Below are 19,405 nucleotides of genomic sequence, written 5' to 3' on the forward strand. Positions count from 1 at the left end.
CAGTAACCCCTCCATACCAGACAGTGATGCAACCTGTCAGAATGCTCTCTACAGTACATCTACAGAAGTTTTTGAGTGTATTTGTTGACATGCCAAATTAACGGGTTGACTATTTTCTAAATGGAGAGAAAATACAAAAAACTAAGGTGCAAAGGGACCTGGGAATCCTTGTGCTAAATTCAATTTGCAGGTTGAGTCTGCGGTGAGGAAGGCAAATGCAATGTTAGCATTCATTTCTAGAGGACTAAAATATAAAAGCAAGAATATAAAGCACTGGTGAGGCCTCACTTGGAGTATTGTGAGCAGTTTTGGACCCCTTATCTTAGAAAGGATGTGCTGAAACTGGAGAGGGTTCAAAGGAAATTGATGAAAGTGATTCCAGGATTGAATAGCTTGTCATATGAAGAGCGTTTAATGGCTCTGGGCCTATATTTGCTGGAATTCAGAAGATTAAGGGGTGACCTCATTGAAAACTATCGAATGGTGAAAGAGTGGATGTGGAGAGGATGTTTCCTTTGGTGGGATAGTCCAAGACCAGAGGACACAACCACAGAATAGAAGGGTGTCCTTTTAGAATGGAGACAAGGAGGAATTTCTTTCACCAGAGAGTGGTGAATCTGTGGAATTCTTTGCCACAGGCATCTGTAGAGGCCAAGTCTTTATGTATATTTAAGGCAGAGGTTGATAGATTCTTGACTGGTCAAGGCATGAATGGATATGGGGAGAAGACAGGAGATTGGGGCTGAGAGGAAAATTAGATCAACCATGATGAAATGGCGAAGCAGACTTGATGGGCCAAATGGTCTAAGTGAGCTCCTATATCTTTTGGTCATTTGATCTTATGGTCTTAAGCTGCCTGACCTGTTGAGTTCCTCCAGCATTCTGTGTGTTGCTCCCTAAGACCATAAAACATAGGCGCTGCATGGAGTCCGCTGCATCATGGCAGATTTATTATCCCTGTCAGCACTATTCTGCCTTCTCCCTGTAACTTTTGACGCCTTGACTAAAGAAGAACTTATCAACCTCTGCTTTAAGTTATACTCAATGACTCGGCCTCCTTAGCTGTCCATAACAATGAATTCCACAGATTCATCACCCTCTGGCTAAAGAAATTCCTCCTCATCTCTGTTCTAAATGGACGTCCATCTATTCAAAGGCTGTGCTGTCTGGTATAGAGTCACCCCTATAGGCAATATTCTCTCCACATCCACTCTATCTAGGCTTTTCAATATTCAAAAGGTTTCAATGAGACCTGTTCCTCCCCCCACCCTGCCGATTCTTCTAAACTCCAGTGAGTACAGGCCCAGAACCATCAAACGTTGCTCAAATGTTAACCCTTTCATTCCTGGTGTCATTCTTGTGAATATCCTCTGGACTGTCTCCGATTCCAGCATATCATTTCTTAGAGAAGGGGCCCAAAACATCTCGTAGTTCTCCAAGTGCTGCCTTATAAAGCCACAGCATCATATCCTTGCTTTTTTATTCTAGTTCTCATGATGAATGCTGATATTGCATTTGCCTTCCTTCTCATTGACTCAACCTGCAAGCTAATCTCTAAGGAATCCTGCACAAGGACTCCTTAGTCCATTTGTGCCTCTGATTTTTGAATTTTGATGCCTTAACTAAACAAGAACCTATCAACCTCTGCTTTAAATATACTCAATGACTTGGCCTCCATAGCTGTCCATAATAATGAATTCCACAGATTCACCACGCCCTGGCTAAAGAAATTCCTCCTCATCTCGATTTAGAAAATAGTCTACAGCTTTATTCCTTCTACCAATGTGCATGACCTTACACTGTACATGTTCCATCTACAACTTCTTTGCCCATTCTCCCAGCCTGTCCAAGTGCTTCTGCAGATTCCTTCCTCAACACTACCTGACCCTAAATCTATGTTTGTAACCTCTGTTAAAATAATGTTGCCTGTTTTCTTAGACTCATGGAACACTACAGCACAGAGATAGGTCCTGTGTCCCATCTAGTCCATGCACCTGGACCATAGTCCTCCATAGCCTTCCATACCCGTCTCATCCATGTACCTACTAATTTCTCTTAAATGTTGAAATTGAACCCGTGTCCACCACTCTTGTTGGCAGCTCATTCCACACTCTCACAACCCTCTGAGTGAAGAAGTTCCCCCTCATGTTTCCTTTAAACATTTCGCCTTTCACTCTTAACCTATGAAGTGGTGGGGGGGGGGTGTTTGCTTGTGCAAAGTTTTCATACAAAATATATTTTGAAACCTAATGAGAAAAATCTGATATTTCAGCAAGATATGAGATAGTTATTTGTCAGCTCACTTCATTTCACCCAATGTCCTGCACTGCAGCTTCCTATCGGCTTCAAGTTTATATTTTCTTTCCATTTCATCTCTTACCATCATTTAAGGAATTGATCTCTCTTTGTATGAATAAGTTTCTGAAATCTGCCCTGAATTTACTAGTTTAAACTTCTGACTTCATATGCTTGGGGGAAGAATTAACTGAAAGTAACTTTCTAGAAAGCAACTTTCCTTCACAATCTTCCATAAAACTCCATGAAAACATCTGTTAGGCATTTCCTCTCAAAATCAAAAAGCATAGATTTCTCACCTTTCTTGGTAATCTGTCTCTACTCCCTCCCACAATCCATTCAATCCCTCCAGTCTATCGCTCAGTTCTCCATTCCAGTTTCCCACTCTGAATAAATTCTTCAGTCCACTTAGACATGCTGACCACTTGCTCCCCCCGGCAAAGTCCAGTCTCTTTCACTCATTCAGTTGTGCACCCTAGCCCTCTCAGTTTCTCTGATCCTTCTCATTCCTTTCCTCAGAGAATTCATCTAAAGACCTGATGAAGAGTCTCAGTCCAAAATGTTGGCTCTTTATTGCTTTCCATAGATGCTTACTGATGTGCTGAGTTCCTGCAGTATTTTGTGTGTATTCCTCCTTGCTGTTGTCAGTTCTTAAGCCTACTTGCTTTCATACTTCAGATTTACGCCAAATCTTATTAGTGCAATGATGCACTTAATGGTGATTTTTATTGAAATTATGTTGAAAAAGAGTACCAGGGATTAATTGTTGATGTTACTTCACCTTATTTTAAGAACATAGAACATTACACCACACTACAAGCCCTTTGGTCACAATGTTGTGCCTTTGTTTTAACCTTTTCTACGTTCAATCTAACCCTTCCCTCTTACATAGCCCTCCATTTCTCTATCGTCCATGTGCATGTCTAAGAGTTTCTTAAATGCTCTAATCTATCTGGCTCTAACACCCCTGGCTGGACATTCCACACGCTCACCACTCTGTGTAAAAAACGTACCTCTGACATCCCCCTATACTTCGTTCCAATCACATTAAAATTATGCCACCTCATATTAGTCACTTCCACCTGTGAAAAAGTTTCTGGGTATCCACTAAATCTGTGCTTCTTAAGATCTCGTACAATTCTATCAAGTTACCTCTCATCCTCTTCTCCAAAGAGAAAGGTGCTAGCTCACTCAATTTATCCTCATAAGACATGCTGTTTAATCCAGGCAGCATCCTGGTAAATCTCCTCTCCATATAACTGGATATGTTTAAAAAACATACCCAGTTTGCACCTCTCTGTTTTTGCTGAATTCTACTTAAACTGGAACAATTTTATAGACATTGCTTGCAAGGTGTGCCTCGGCTCCCATTGTCCTCGGACTTGTTTGGATCATTCACAATCAGCAGGTTCAGTGAGCTTTGCTTCTCTCAAATTCTGTGATACATAAGGTCATGAGGGAATCATATGCCACAAGCACCAGCTCTCACTGAGGTCCTGATGAAGGATCTTGGCCCAAAACATCAACTGTTTATTCCTTCTATAGATACTACCTGACCTGCTGAATTCCCCCAGCATCTTATGTGTGTAGCTCTCCCTGCGGGATTTCTCAGTAGTCAAGGAAACAACCATTGTTCTAGACAATAAACAGAGCTCTCACGTTTTATGCAGGAGAATGCTGGAATTCTAAGTGTCTTGATTTGATACTGGAGTTTGTCCAACATATTAAATAGACTAAAGACTCATGTAAAGATATCTGAGAACAACAGTTGGATAAAACCTTGCTGTACTTTTGCAGGAATCAGGGCATTGGAGAAAATGTGTTATCAGTTTCCTTGGCTGTCCTCGTTGCCCTTCTTGGATTCAGCCTTCTTGACAAGGGGTTTTTCAAGGACATCTCTGTTTTGTGCTTCTGCCTAGTTATTGCTAGCTGCCAATACTCCCTGTTAAAGGTAAGTGTGAGTGATGTTCTGTCCCTTGTTCAAGTAAACCAATCTATTGCAGCTCTTCACACGAAATGCTGGAGGGACTGCAGGTCAGGCTGAAACCCTTCTTCAAGACCAGGTCTCAGCCTGAAACACCAACTGTTTATTCCTTTCCATAGAAGCTGCCTGACCTGCTGAGTTCCTCCAGCATTTTTTGTGTGTTACTTTGGATTTCCAGCAGCTGCGGAATCTCTTGTGGTTGTGTATTGTAGCCCTGACACCTCAAGGACCATCAAGGACTGTTCGCTGCTTCACTAACAGCAAACCAAAGCATGGGTCACCTGTGATCTAAAGGCTCTTCTCAATCACAAAAGGAGAGCCTTTAGATCAGGAGACAGGGAGGAAATGGAGAAAATCGAGGTGGCTAAAGAAGAAAATAGGAGAGAGCTGGAGAACAAACTTGGGCAGAGTCGCACATGGGAAGTGTGGAGAGGCATGAAGAACATCACTGGCTTCAATCAGCCTAGTTGTTACGGACTCAGAATGCAGCCGTGAGTGGATTGATGAGTGAAACCAATTCTTCAATAGGTTTGACAATTGCCCTCCTGTTAAAACACCCACTCAGCACACCAGTCCAGGTACCGAGGCACCCAATGCTCTTTCAGCACCAACGCCTCCCTTCCTCCCTCCTCCCTCCTCCCCCCTCCAGTTCAACATGTGGATGAACAACACAGGCTACCACTGTCTATATCCCCCTTATGCCCTGCACCTATCATCCACACCTCCATATACCAACTGCTTACGTCCTGATCTTCACCTCCCCCAGCCCCCACCTTCCACCAACCAACTCCCCAATCATGGACTCACCTTCACTATTGAGCAAGTGAGAAGGGCCCTGGGGAAACTCAGACATGGCAACGCATTGGGACCAGATGGTGTGAACCCCAAGGTCCTGAAGGAGTATGCTGAGCAGCTGTGTGGAGTTCTCCAGCACATTTTCATTCTGAATCTCAGCCTGGAAAGGGTCCTGACTGTGTGGGCCTAGTATCCAAGAACAGCCAGCTGAGAGTGTTGAATGACTACCGTCCAGTGGCCCTGACCTCACATATCATGAAGACACTTAGAGAGGCTGGTCCTGGCTCACCTCTGACCCCTGGTCAGATGAGCCTTCGATCCCCTGCAGTTTGCCCACCAGGAGCATATTGGAGTCGATGATGCTGTCATCTTTCTGCTGAACAGGGCTTACTCCCATTTGGGTAAGCAGGGCAGCACTATGAGGATCATGCTTTTTGATTTCTCAAGTGCCTTCAATACCATACAGCCCTCACTGCTGGGGGAAAAGCTCTGTTCAATGCAAATTGGCATTTCCATTGTCTCCTGGATAATAGACTACTTGACTGGCAGACCACAGTGTGTGTGGCTTCAGAGCTGTGTGTCAGACATGGCTATAAGCAACACTGAAGCCCCACAGGGGACTGTACTGGCTCCCTTCCTTTTTACCCTGTATACCTTGGACTTTAGGTACAACACCGAGTCATGTCATCTGCTGAAATTCACTGATGACCCAGCACTAGTTGGGTGTATAAAGGGAGAACGAGAGGATGAATACAGGGCTGTAGTGGAGGACGTTGTCGAATGGTGCAAGCTAAATCATCTGCAGCTCAACATCAGTAAGACAAAGGAGATGGTGATGGACTTTCGGAAGACTAAGGTTGCATTGCTCCCTGTGACTATTGATCGTGAGGACGTGGATGTAGTGAGGACCTACAAATACCTGGGGTACACTTGGTTGACAGACTTGAGTGGAGCACCAACACAGAGGCTGTGTACAAAAAGAGCCAGAGTCTGAGGAGGCTGAAGTCCTTTGGAGAATGCAGGCCTCTCCTTCACCTGTTCAACCAATCTGTTGTTGCCAGTGCAATCTCCTATGTGGTGGTGTGCTGGGGCAATGGCATCAATATGGGTGATGCTAACAGGCTCAATAAACTGATTAGAAAGGCTGGCCCTGTTATAAGAGTCAAACTGGACACACTGGAGGCTGTGGTAGAACAAGGGACCCTATGGCAAATCCTGGCAATCCTGGACAATGTTTCTCACCCTCTGGATGCCACCTTGGCTGAACAGAGGAGCACTTTTAGGAATAGACTAAAACAACTGCGCTGCTCCAAAGAGCGCAATATGAGGTCGTCCTTACCCTCAGCCATTAGACTCTATAATAAGACAATCTGTAACTGGGGAAGTAATGACTCCCTCCTGTTGGATTGTTTGAGGTAACTTATTTTTTATTCTTTCTTACTCTCTTCTCATATTTGTATATCTGTGCACTTGTAATGCTACTGTGACACTGTAATTTCCTTTGGGATCAATGAAGTATTTATCTATCTATCTTTCTATCTCTTCTCTTCTGTTTCAGAGTGCTCAGCCTGATCCTGCTTCGCCTGTTCACGTGAGTAATGATAACTGTACCTCAAAGGCCAAAGCCTGGAATGTCACTCAGACACTTTGATTATTCTGTTTAAATGATGGAAGTCCCAAGTGATTTTAATCTTTCAGCCCTGTCTTACCAAAACAGCATCTTGCTCCTGTTGAGCCCTAGTTGTAGAAATTTTCTTTTTCAGTGAATCAGTTCCTGACTGATTTAATGCTTCTCTAGTCCCAAATAGGAATGAATCATTCAAGACAGATTTAGTGAACCAGGTCTTCAAGGAGATCATATTTAAAACATTACTTTCCCTGGTTAATGCACTTAGTAGAATTTGTTCCAGCATTACATGGGGTTGTTAACACAGAATAGTTGGCACAGTAGAGTAGTGGTTAGCACGATTGTTTTACAACACCAATGGTCAGTGATCTGGGTTTGATTCCTATCACTATCTGTACGGAGCTTGTGCATTCTCCCCTTAACTGCATGGGTTTCCTGCTTGTGCTCCAGTTTCCTCCCATATTCCAAAGAAGTACAGTTAGGTTCAGGGTTAGAGAGTTGTGGTTAGCTATGTTGGCACTGAAGCATGGTAACAATTGTGGGCTGCCCTCAACACAATACTCAGACCATGTTGGTCATTGACTCAAAATGACGTGGGGCAACACAGTTGTGTAAGAGTTAGTGTAACAGTATTTATAAATACCAAGATTCAATTCTGTCGCTGTCTGTAAGGAGTTTGTATATTCTCCCTGTGACTGTGTGGGATCCCTTCGGATGCTCTGGTTTCCTCCCACATTCCAAAGACGTGCAGGTTAGTAGGTTAATTGTTTACATGGCTGTAATTGGGTGGTATTAGCTCGTTGGGTTAGAAGGACCTGTGACCGTGCTGTATTTCCATATAATAATAAAATATTTATTCCTACGGTCTCCATTCAACAAAACCCCAACAACATTAACAGTCTTTGTAATGGGTGAGGTCAGAGTATATGTCAAAGAGCAAATTGATGATTGTACAGAAAGTTGGCTGTATATTGTGTTCAATTAAATGGAAGGGTTTACGTTGCATGTGATATAATCAGTAGGTGCATAACACCTTGGGGTTGGAGGGTGTTGAAATATGTTTAAAGGGTGGGGTGTACAGTGCACAAATATTCAATAGACATGACATTGTGGGTGGAGGTGTATAATGGCGTATGATATTTTTTCTGGGTAGGATTTATCAAGGATAAATGTACAGTGAGTACAACATGCAGTAGGTATATAATGCGTTGATATGTTATGGGGTAGGTATACCATTGGCATGGTGTACAACATGCAGTGTTCATGACACAAAATACTGGAGGAACTCAACAATACAGGCAGCATCTATGCAGGGGAATAAATAATCACAGTAACAGAATCCTGATGAAACGTCTCGACCCGAATTATTGACTATTTATTCCCCTTCATAGATGCTACCTGACCTGCTGAGTTCCTCCAGAATTTTACGTGTGTTGCACAAGATTTCCAGCATCTCTTGTGTTTATAATGTTCATGACAGGCAGTGTGCATAATGGAAAGGTGCACATTGGCTGGGTGTAGATAAGCTGTTGTACAGTTGCATGAAAGACATTTATAATGACAGATGTTTACATCTGGGTGTACTACTGGTGACGTGTGCAATAGTTGAGAGGATTATTGGCATAATGTATAAGGGAGGGATATAGAAGGGTGGACATGTCATGAAGGGATTTTATAATATGTGAGGTAAGCCCCTGGTGTGTGTGTGTGGGTGGGTAGTAGGATATGTGGGGCTGATGAGAAAGTGGGGAGAATAGATGGGATTAGTTTTGCTGGGTGGCTGATGGTTGGCATGATCTTGATGGGCCAAAGGGCCATTCTGTTTATTATATTTACTTACAAGATCCAGGGGGAATACCGTTAATTTGAATAATGAGCACTTCTGTTTATGGGCACCATTGCAGCATAATGATTACCGTGATGCTATTGCAGCTCATGGCATTGTAGTTTGGAGTTCAACTGCAGTGTCCTCCATAAGAAAGTTTGTACATCCTTCCCGTGAGAACCTGGTGCTCTGGTTTCCCTCTGCAGTCCAAAGAGATACCAGATAGTAAGTTAATTAGTCATTGTAAATTGGGAGATTTTAACTTTCCTAATATTGACTAGCATCTCCTTAGAGCAAAGGGGTGGAGTTTGTGAGGTGTGATCAGGAAGATTTCCTGACGCAACATGTACATAATCAACTAGAGTAGAGGCTGTACTAGATGTGGTATTGGGAAATGAACCTTGTCAGGTGTCAGATCTCACAGTGGGAGAGATTTTGGAGCTAGTGATCACAACTCTATCTCCTTTACCATAGCACTGGAGAAGGATATGAGCCAACAATTTGGGAAAACATTTAATTGGGGAAGGAAGAAATATGATACTATTAGGCAGGAACTGGGGAGCATAAATTGGGGGCAGATATTCTCAAGGAAATGCACAGCAGAGCTGTAGCAAATGTTCAGGGAACATTTGCATGGTATTCTGCATGGGTATGTTCCATTAAGGCAGGGAAAGGATGGTAGGGTAAAAGAACCATGGTTTACAAAGAATGTGGAAAATCTAGTTAAGAAGAAAAGTTTATGAAAGGGTCAAGAAACGAGGTACTGATAACGTTGTAGAATATTACAAGGTTGCCAGGAAGGAGTTTAAGAATGAAATTAGGAGAGCTAGAAGGGTCCACGAGAAGGCTTTGGCGAGTAGGATTAAGGAAAGCCTGAAGGCATTCTACAAGCATGTGAAGAGTGAGATGATGAGCAGTGTGGAATAGGGCCAATCAGGTGTGAAAGTGGAAACCTGTGTGTGGAGTCAGAGGAGGTAGTGGGGGTACTTAATGCTTCAGTATTTACCAGGGAAAAGGACCTTGACAATTGTGGGGATGACTTACAGTGGATTGAAATGCTTGAGCATATAGACATTAAGAAAGAGGATGTGCTGGAGTTTTTAAAAAGCATTAGGTTAGATAAGTCACCGAGACTGGACAAGATTTATCCCAGGCTACTGTGGGAAGTGAGGGAGGAGATTGCTGAGCCTCTGGCAATGATCTTTGCATCATCAATAAGGGCGGGAGAAGTACCGGATGATTGGAGGGTTTCAAATGTTGTTCCCTTGTTCAAGAAAGGGAGTAGAAGTAACCTAGGAAATTATAGATGAGTGAGTCTTACTTCAGTGGTGAGCGAGTTGTTGGAGAAGATCCTGAGAGACAGGATTTATGAGCATTTGGAGAAACATAATCTTTCTACATTGGTTGTTTGCCCGTCTTTGTTTTAGTGTAGTTTTTCATTGATCCTATAGCATTTCTTTGTACCTACTGTGAATGCCTGCAAGAAAATGGATCTCCAGGTAGTATACGATGCCATTTATGTACTTTGATAATAAATTTATTTTGAACTTTGAATTTTTGCGGGTGGTGAATACAATTCAAATATCTGATTTTCTGATAAGGTGTTTGCTGCACAGGATTTAAGAACAGGGCGAGACCACTCAGCCTTTCATGCCAGTTCTCCACTCAATGAGGTTGCAATTGATCTCATTGTAACCTCAATGAGATCAGACAGAAATGAAGGCAGCACGGTAGCATTGCAGCTAGCCTAAAATTTTATAGCACCAGTGACTGGGTTCAACTCTTGCCGTTCTGTTGGGGTTTGTATGGTCACCCCGTGACCATGTGGGTTTCCTCTAAACACTCTGGTTTCCTCCCACATTCCAGATGTATGTGTTGGGGTTAGTAAGTTTGTGGGCATGCTATGTTTGTGCTAGAAGTTTGGTGACACTTGAGGGATGTCCCCAGCACAATCCTCAGAATATGTTAGTAGTTGACACAAATGATACATTTCACTGTATGTTTCGAAGTACATGTGACAAGTAAAACTTCCAGTAATTACCCCTTCTCTCTTTTTCCATTCCCCAATCAAACGCCCCTCTTACCCCTTCCAATCTCTTCACATGCCTGTCACCCACCTCTGGTGCCCCTCCTCCTTCCCTTTCTCACATGGTCCATTCTCTTCTCCTATCAAATTCCTTGTTCTTCAGCCCTTTATCTTTGCCACATATCACCTCCCAGCTTCCCACTTCAATCTCCCTCCCCACCCACCTCATCTGCCAGCTTCTACTTTTCTTCCCCCCACCTTCTTATTCTCACTTCTTCCCCCTTCCTTTCCAGTCCTCTTGAAGAGTCTCAGGTTGAAATGTCGACTGTTTATTTCTCTCCATAGATGCTGCCTAACTATCTTAGTTCCTCCAGCATTTTCTGAGTGTTACTCTGAATTTCCAACATCTGCTGAATATCTTGTGTTTATCTATATACTACTAAAACTCTCATGCTCTGTCTGTCTGTTTGTGACCTCCAGTTAGCGCAAACGGTGCATTACAGCAGCACTTTTTTGGCTCAATGGAATTAAAGTGCGCTAACTTACAGAATTCAGGGTTATATATTCGTATAAAATTGCTCATTTGCAAAAATCAACAGGCTCCCTTTTAACCTGAGAGCCGATCTGCCATCATGGAAATCAGGATGCGACAGCCCAATGCATGCGCACGGCCAGCCTCAGCAGTGACACCTACCGGAGCAAAAGGACAGGGCAGCTCTATTTCGAGGGGTCACATTCTGCTAATCACCATCAGCATGTGCAGGATTGGGACAGATCTAATAAGAGATAATTAAATCTTATTGTAATGACGTACTTCGAGACACCCATAAAACCCTTTGCTGCTGTCAAAGGACAGCGGTGACTATATCACGTCCATTTAGGAGAGCGCTAACCACATCATCAAGAATAATCAGCATCCTTTGATGTTGCTGCTTCGTATCTTCTATCCAGCATTAGGGTAAAGTTAAGATGGTCAGCCTAATTAGGCCACATGGAAAGAGAAAGGGGACAATACAGCAGAGATGAAGAGACGGGGGATGAAAGGGCTGCACATCTCCAGAATGACAATAACAGACACAGAAAGAGGAGAGAGGAAGAGACAAAGAAGCTGAGAAATGCACATCTCCAGGATCAGAGACAAAGAACAAACAGCAGAAGAGATGAAGAGACGGGGGGATGAAAGGACTGCACGTCTGCAGAATGACAACAAGAGACACAAGGGCGGCAGATAAACCAGAAATGATGCCATCAAAAGTGTCCTTCGTTAAACAAGGAGGAGCTATACTTGCTTTGCTACACATCATTCTTCTTTAATAAACTGAGGTTTTCTACTTCAGTTTCCAAAGCAAACCGATACCAATAGCATTCAGGAAAATTTAATGGACATTCTGGTCACATCAGACTGCACTACCCTTCTCTCAAAGGGTGACCCAACGGATCACCCCGTTGTCTAGTGACAAATAAAGCTAATTCTTAATCTTTAACTCCACATTCCAATACATATCATTTCATCTCCATATTGTAACCTTTTGCTCTTTAAGATTAATGTCAGAAAGCTCTTAGCACAAAGGTAGTCTCTTAAAAGAAAGAGGAATGGGTTAATATACACAGATCATTCTACCCATTTTATCTGTGTGGGCTCTTTGGAAGAACTTTCCATATACACTAATAGTGGTGGAAACTCTGCAATGCTGTTCCTTTTTGAATAATTAACCATTTTCTTTCCAAAACTTAATATTGAATCAGCTCTTTTTAGCAATACATTCCCAGTCATCATTACCTGCTCATTGTAAACAGATTCTCTTAGTTTCCTTCTTGGGCTCTAGCCAGTTTTCTCAAGTCTGTGTCATCTGATTACTGACCATCTCAGTAATGCAAACAATGTAAATATTAACTTTATTTGTCACATCTGCATTGAAACATACAGTGAAATGTGACATTTGCATCAAATCAAATCAACAAGGATTATGTTGGAAGCATTCCACAAGTGTCGCCAAGCTTCCACGGCAACATGCCATCCCCACAACTCACTAGCCCTAACTGCACAGCTTTGGAATATGGGAGGAAATTCACCTGGTCACAGGAGAACATACAGACTCCTTTCTGACATTGGCGGGAATTGAATTCCGGTCAGTAATCATTGGTGCTGTAATAGCATTACACTAACTGCGATGCTACCATGTAGTGGGAATCTATTTTGGAACTCTCATTATATTTTTCATGATCTAAGAAAAGCATCCCAACTTCTCCTGTCTTTCCATGCAATTAAAGTCCCCTGTTGTCAGTACTACTCAAATCTCTGCATCCAGAGTTGGACAGAGATTTCCAGCTGAGGTCTGACAAATGATCTAAAAGGTGTTTTCTTTTGTATTATTTGTTAGGATTCCATGAGCTTGCTTAACTGCTTGTGCTTTCTCTCATGTTTCTCCTAGGGACACAATAGAATTGTTGCATACAGCAGATCTATTTATTTTTCCATCTGCTGTGGCCTTGTGTGGGTTTTGGATCTCGGCAGTAAAAGCACTCGACTTCCATCTTCTACTCTGTATGGATTTAGATTAATGTCTGCTGAAAATTTTGCAACTGCCAGAGATTTTATTATCGGTGAGTCAACATTGGTTTAGCTATGAACATTGCATAGCTTAGTTACCACCATTTCAACATTCAGGTTCCTGGGCATCTTTATTTTGCAGAACCTCATTTCCTTCATTAGCAAAATGGCTTGGCTGAGGATGCACTTCTTGTAGGAGTTGGTAAAATTCCTTCTTCCCCAGAACATACAGGTGCAAACTTTAACTCGGTTTCTCTCTCCGCAAGTGCTGCCTGATCAGACTCCATAGCTAGCTCAAAGCTAGCTAGCTAGCCCATTAACCCACCCCACCACCCTCCACTGCCACTGCAGACAAGTTCAAGTTCATTGTCATCTGACTGTACACATAAACAATAAATGAAACAACAGTTGGTTCGATCAAGCAATTAAATACATCATCTAGTGTCACGTTATGAGCATACAATCGGTCTATGTATATAACAGTTACATGTGTGCTGTGTTTTATAAGATTGCCTTATTGTTTATATTTATTGTGTTCTTTATGCTTAAGGTGTTTTTTTTAATTCTGCGTCGAGTCAGGAGTAACAATCATTTCATTCTCCTTTACACTCGTGTACTGAAGAATGACAATAGACAGCCTTGAATCTTGAATCCTGAATGATCAGTTAAGAAAATTCTGTATTAGATATAAACACGTTCTCATACTCACACTCACACTCACAGCTTAGTATCCAAAGTCTTGAGAAGAGCTTTAAGATAAAATTATTGATGCTACTGACAATGGCTCAACAAACATGCCCAGTAGTCACTAAAAAATATGCTGTTATTGGGAACCAGTGCCTGTCACTTCTCATCTGTTGCTGCAAGCTGTATCTACCATTCCATCTAATTCCATAAACATAAATACATTTTTGTGTGCAGTATTATATATAGCTTTAGGTAAGAGAAGAGGCTAATGTCCATTCAATTCTACACATAAATTGGATAATATTTTTGTACATTCAAGTGACTTCTCAGATTCAATGTCTTGCTTTATGTATGAGCTCTGTAAAACTGCCATGTCTTCTGATAAGTGTACCACTGGGGCTTACAGAGGAAAGTGTAGGAAAGAATATCTTTTTCAAAAAATCAATACAGCTCCCTTCTTTGGCAAAAGATGTGAACTGTCATCCCTTGGGGAATTATGGAGCAATGTTTATGGTTGTGATTAGTAGAAATTATTCTCAGAAGGTGTAGTGAAACCAGATGAAATGCATCATGTTTAGTAATTAGTTTTTGTGTGTATGGCTCAAAACAAGTTACTTTCCACAAGCAGTAAGGCTGATCAACAGCTCTGCCCACTAACCCGCCTCTCCGCAACTCACTACTTTGTTGTTTCCTGTCAGGTACTTTATGAATATACACTCCTGTGTTTAGTATCACTTTATAGACATATAATCAATCTACGTATATAAGCTATATTTTTATTATGTTTTTTATTATTTTGTTCTTTATCTTATTGTGATTTTTTTTTGTGCTACATCAGATCTGGAGGAACAATTATCTTGTTCTCCTTACATTTTACTGGAAATTACGTTAAACAATCTTGAGTCTTGAATAATCTGTAGCTATGATTCTGTATTCTGATTGGTATGATATCTCTATTGCTTCCAAGGGTATTTAAATATGCCTTCTCTTGCTGTACTTTCCCCAAGCCATCAGGCTGATCAACAACTCCACCTATTAACCCACCCTACCACCACTACATCAAGGACTCCTCCTGACACTTCATTCCCCTCTGCACTGCCACTTTACACTTACACTCCACTGCTCATACCCACGCTGACACAATCACTAGTCTACTGTCTCTTCATATGCCTTGCTGCTACCTCTTGCTAAGAGTCACTCGGTCACTTTATCACTTCCTGTCAGCCACCTTATGTACAGATACTCTTGCATCTAGTGGAACTTTGTACACACAATCAGTTTATGTATTTAAGCTAATAAGCATATATGGCCACACTCAAACAGTTATTATATACTGTGTTTTATAGGATTAATTTTATATTTGTATATAATATATAACAAATATAGAATGGATGCCCGGTAGTGTAGCAATTAGCATACACCAGCAACCTGGGTTCAATTCCCGCTGCTGACTGTATACGTTCTCCCCGTGACTGCACAGGTTTCCTCCGGATGCTTCAGTTTCCTCCCACATCTGAAGGATGTGTGGATTAGTAGGTTAATTGGCCACTGGGTGTAATTGGACAGTATAGCAGTTACAGTGCTTTGACTCTAAATAAAAAAATAAAGAAATATTTATTGTGCTTTTTATGCTTATTGTGTTTTATATATTGCATTGGATCTGGAGAAACAATCATTACATTTTCCTTTACACTACTGTACTCAGGAATGAAAATTTTGAATCTGTACAGTTCTTAGATCCCATGTTTCAATTGTGAATATTGCTGGATTTAACCAACATGTCATTTGCAGCCCAGCCTTCAGCAATATCTTGCTGAGTAATCGCTTGTGATCTTTCACAGCCATCGAAAGGGATGGACAGAGCCAGTTTAACTATACAAGTGAAACACTGCCCATAGAGTACCATTGCCTCCCTACAGTGATTGCTCAGCCCTGAACTGCATAAAGTGTGACACTCCCTCATTACTGTCCATCTGACTGTATCATTCTGCCCCACGTCTGTAAAACATGTTGTTACTGCTATCTTTCCAGAAGTGTTGCACTTTCTGAACTGTGTGATGCACTTTTAGCATGGGCCTTCAGATGACTGATTTCATAGTCTGCCATTACTATTGCTCCAGTTCCTTTCATTGTTTCTTGTGCTCCATTTATCTTCTTCTGTTGCCATTGCCCTCAATGTGCCCACTATTACTGTTGCCTTCATTAAGCCCTTTTGTTAATCTGAAAGATCTTTTGTTGTCCTTGCTATGCTGTGTTCTCTATTGTTGTTTATGCTGTGTCCTCTTCCTGTTACTCTTGGTGTGCCCTCTTTTCCTGTTACTTTTGATGAGTCCATTTCCTACCATGCATGCTGTGTCCTCTAGTCCCGTTGTCATCTCCGTGTCCTCTGGTCCAGTTGTCCTTGCCGTGTCCTCTAGCCTTGTTATGCTTGCTGTGCCCTCTAGTCCAGTTGCTCTTGCCTTGTCCTCTAGTCCTCTTGCCATCTCCATGTCCACTGGTCCAGTTGTGCTTGCCGTGTCCTTTAGGTCCAGTTGCCCTTGCCGAGTCCACTAGTCCAGTTGCCCTTGCTGTGTCCTCTAGTCCAGTTGCCCTTGCTGTGTCCTCTGGTCCTGTTGCCATTTCTATGTCCACTGGTCCAGTTGTGCTTGCCATGTCCTCTAGTTATGTTGCCTTTCCATCCCCTCTAGTCCTGTTGCGCTTGCCGTGTCCTCTAGTCCTGTTGCGCTTGCCGTGTCCTCTAGTCCTGTTGCGCTTGCCGTGTCCTCTAGTCCAGTTGCCCTTGCCGTGTCCTCTAGTCCAGTTGCCCTTGCCGTGTCCTCTAGTCCTGTTGTCCTTGCCGTGTCCTCTAGACTTGTTATGCTTGCTGTGTCCTCTAGTCCAGTTGCTTTTGCCTTGTCCTCTAGTCCTCTTGCCATCTCCATGTCCACTGGTCCGGTTGTGCTTGCCATGTCCTTTAGGTCCAGTTGCCCTTGCCAAGTCCACTAGTCCAGTTGCCCTTACTTAGTCCTCTAGTCCAGTTACCCTTGCCGTGTCCTCTAGTCCAATTGCCCTTGCTGTGTCCTCTGGTCCAGTTGCCCTTGCTGTGTCCTCTGGTCCTGTTGCCATTTCTACGTCCACTGGTCCAGTTGTGCTTGCCGTGTCCTCTAGTTATGTTGCCTTTCCGTCCCCTCTGGTCCTGTTGTGCTTGCTGTGTCCTCTAGTCCTGCTGTGTTTGCTGTGTCCTCTAGTCCAGTTGCCCTTGCCGTCCCCTCTAGTCCAGTTGCCCTTGCCGTCCCCTCTAGTCCAGTTGCCCTTGCCGTGCCCTCTGGTCCAGTTGCTCTTGCCGTGCCCTCTGGTCCAGTTGCTCTTGCCGTGCCCTCTGGTCCAGTTGCTCTTGCCGTGCCCTCTAGTCATGTTGCCTTTCCGTCCCCTCTAGTTCAGTTGCCCTTGCTGTGCCCTCTAGTCCAGTTACCATTGCCTTGTCTTCTAGTCCTGTTGCACTTGCTGTGCCCTCTAGTTCTGTTGCCTATGCTGTGTTCTCTGTTCCTGTTCCACCTCTGCATTCCCATTTCCCTCACATTGTATTTTCTCTTCTGTTTCAGGGTTCACACAATGTTTCCCTCTCATTTTCCTCCTGGGTCTTCTTCCACAGATTAACACTTTCTTCACATACTTGCTGGAACAAGTAGACATGCATATATTTGGCGGATCTGGTATGTACATGCAAATTTCTTTTTTATTTGTAAAATAAATACTTTAAAGCCTTGTGAAATATAAATTATGTAGAAAACATTGTGCAAACAATGGTTTCTCGATCCAAAACATCAACTGTTTAGTCCTCTTCATAGATGCTACCTGACCTGCTAGGTTTCTCCTGCATTTTGTGTGGATTAGCCTTCATTTCCAGCATCTGCAGAATCGCTTGTGTTTTAATAAACAACTTGCTTTGTCCAACTGTGGGATTTCTATTTTTCATTAAAACTTTGTACTGAGTTTGCCATCTGTGTTGACAGCCAGTGCAGGTAAGTTTCTCTGGGTCATAGACTTTGGTTAGTGAGAAGAAAACCAATTGAGTTCAAAGTTCAAAGGAAATTTATTATCAAAATTTGTATATATCGCCAATCACTACCCCGAGATTCATTTTCTTGCAGGCATTCATTGTAGATACAAAGAAATACAAAATAAATCAATGACAAACTACGTATTAAGTTGGGCAATCAATGTGAAAATTGCTAGTTTGTTGAGATGGTTCAAATGCATGTTTCTTAAAGGGAAATGACAGGCTGCAAATTGCAGCACTAATAGTCCAGAAGAAGTATATCTAGAAATTTTGTGATCTATGCACAAAACGTCATCATGTACGACCAGCACCATCTTAATTGTAGACAGAGAGGGTGGGTGGCTCTGTTGGAAGCTTTTAAAATCCAACAAGAGGCAACTAAAAAGCTATAAGGGAAAAGATGAAATGAGAGGGCAGACTAACTAATAATGTAAAGCAGGATAGAAACATAGAAAACCTACAGCACAATACAGGCCCTTCAGTCCTCAAAGCTGTGCCGAACATGTCCTTACCTTAGAACTACTTAGGCTTACCCATAGCCCTTTATTTTTCTAAGCTCCATGTACCCATCCAGGAGTCTCTTAAAAGACCCTATCATTTCTTTCTCTACCATCACCACCAGCAGCCCATTCCACGCACTCACCACTCTGCATAAAAAACTTAGCCCTGATATCTCCTCTGTACCTACTTCCAAGCACCTTAAAACTATGCCCTCTCATGCTAGCTATTTCATCCCTGGGAAAAAGCCTCTGACTATCCACATGATCAATGCCTCTCACTATCTTGTACACCTCTATCAGGTCACCTCTTATCCTCCGTCGCTCCAAGGAGAAAAGGCTGAATTCACTCAACCTTTTCTCATAAGGCATGCTCCCTCCCCAATCCAGGCAACATCCTTGTAAATCTCCTCTGTATTCTTTCTGTGGTTTTCACACCCTTCCTGTAGTGAGGCAACCAGAACTGAACACAGTACTCCCAAGTGGGGTCGGACCAGGATCACACAAGTTTTTTCAATTATATAAAGAGTAAAATGGAGGTGAGAGTTGATATTGGATCACTGGAAAATGATGGTGGTGAGGTAGTAATGGGGGACAGAGAAATGGCAGATGAACTTAAAGGGTACTTTGCATCTGTCTTAACTGTGGAAGACACAAGCCGTGTGCCAGAGGTTCATGAGTGTCAGGGAGCAGGAGTGAATGTCTTTGCTGTTACAAAGGAAAAAGTGCAAGGTAAACTCAAAGGTCTTAAGGTGGATATGTTACCTGGACCAGATGGACTACATCCCAGAGTCCTGAATGATCTTTCAAGAATCACTTGATTCTAGCATGGATTCGGAGGGCTGGAAGATTGCAAATGTCACTCCAGTCTTTCCGAAGGAAGGAAGGCAAAAGAAAGGAAATTATAGGCCAGTTAGCCTAACCTCAGTCGTTGGGAAAATGTTGGAGACTATGATTAAGGATGAGATTTCGAGGTATTTGGAGACTGATGATAAAATAAGTCAAAGTCAGCATGGTTTCTGTAAAGGGAAATCTTACCTGACAAATTTGTTAGAGAGTTCTTCAAGGAAGTAAGAAGC

At 42.5% G+C, this 19,405-nt stretch overlaps 2 protein-coding genes across 4 annotated transcripts in view; one reads left to right on the top strand and one right to left on the bottom strand.

Annotated features, from left to right (window-relative positions):
- Positions 1-19,405, bottom strand: part of LOC134357299 (uncharacterized) — a 185,980-nt gene that overhangs the window by 106,564 nt on the left and 60,011 nt on the right. The gene's annotated exons all lie outside the window — the stretch shown is intronic.
- LOC134341494 (pecanex-like protein 1) overlaps positions 1-19,405 on the top strand; it is a 275,158-nt gene that overhangs the window by 70,222 nt on the left and 185,531 nt on the right. For 2 of the 3 annotated variants that reach the window (XM_063039370.1, XM_063039362.1), the window contains exons 12-15: positions 4,093-4,246; positions 6,633-6,665; positions 12,985-13,156; positions 17,372-17,482. In XM_063039370.1, coding sequence (XP_062895440.1) covers positions 4,093-4,246; positions 6,633-6,665; positions 12,985-13,156; positions 17,372-17,482 — 470 coding nt within the window. The remainder of the gene's footprint in view (positions 1-4,092; positions 4,247-6,632; positions 6,666-12,984; positions 13,157-17,371; positions 17,483-19,405) is intronic. The other variant, XM_063039377.1, reaches the window with a different exon arrangement.

The sequence above is a fragment of the Mobula hypostoma genome, chromosome 2 (genome assembly GCF_963921235.1).
Source record: "Mobula hypostoma chromosome 2, sMobHyp1.1, whole genome shotgun sequence".
NCBI classification, from domain to species: domain Eukaryota; kingdom Metazoa; phylum Chordata; class Chondrichthyes; order Myliobatiformes; family Myliobatidae; genus Mobula; species Mobula hypostoma.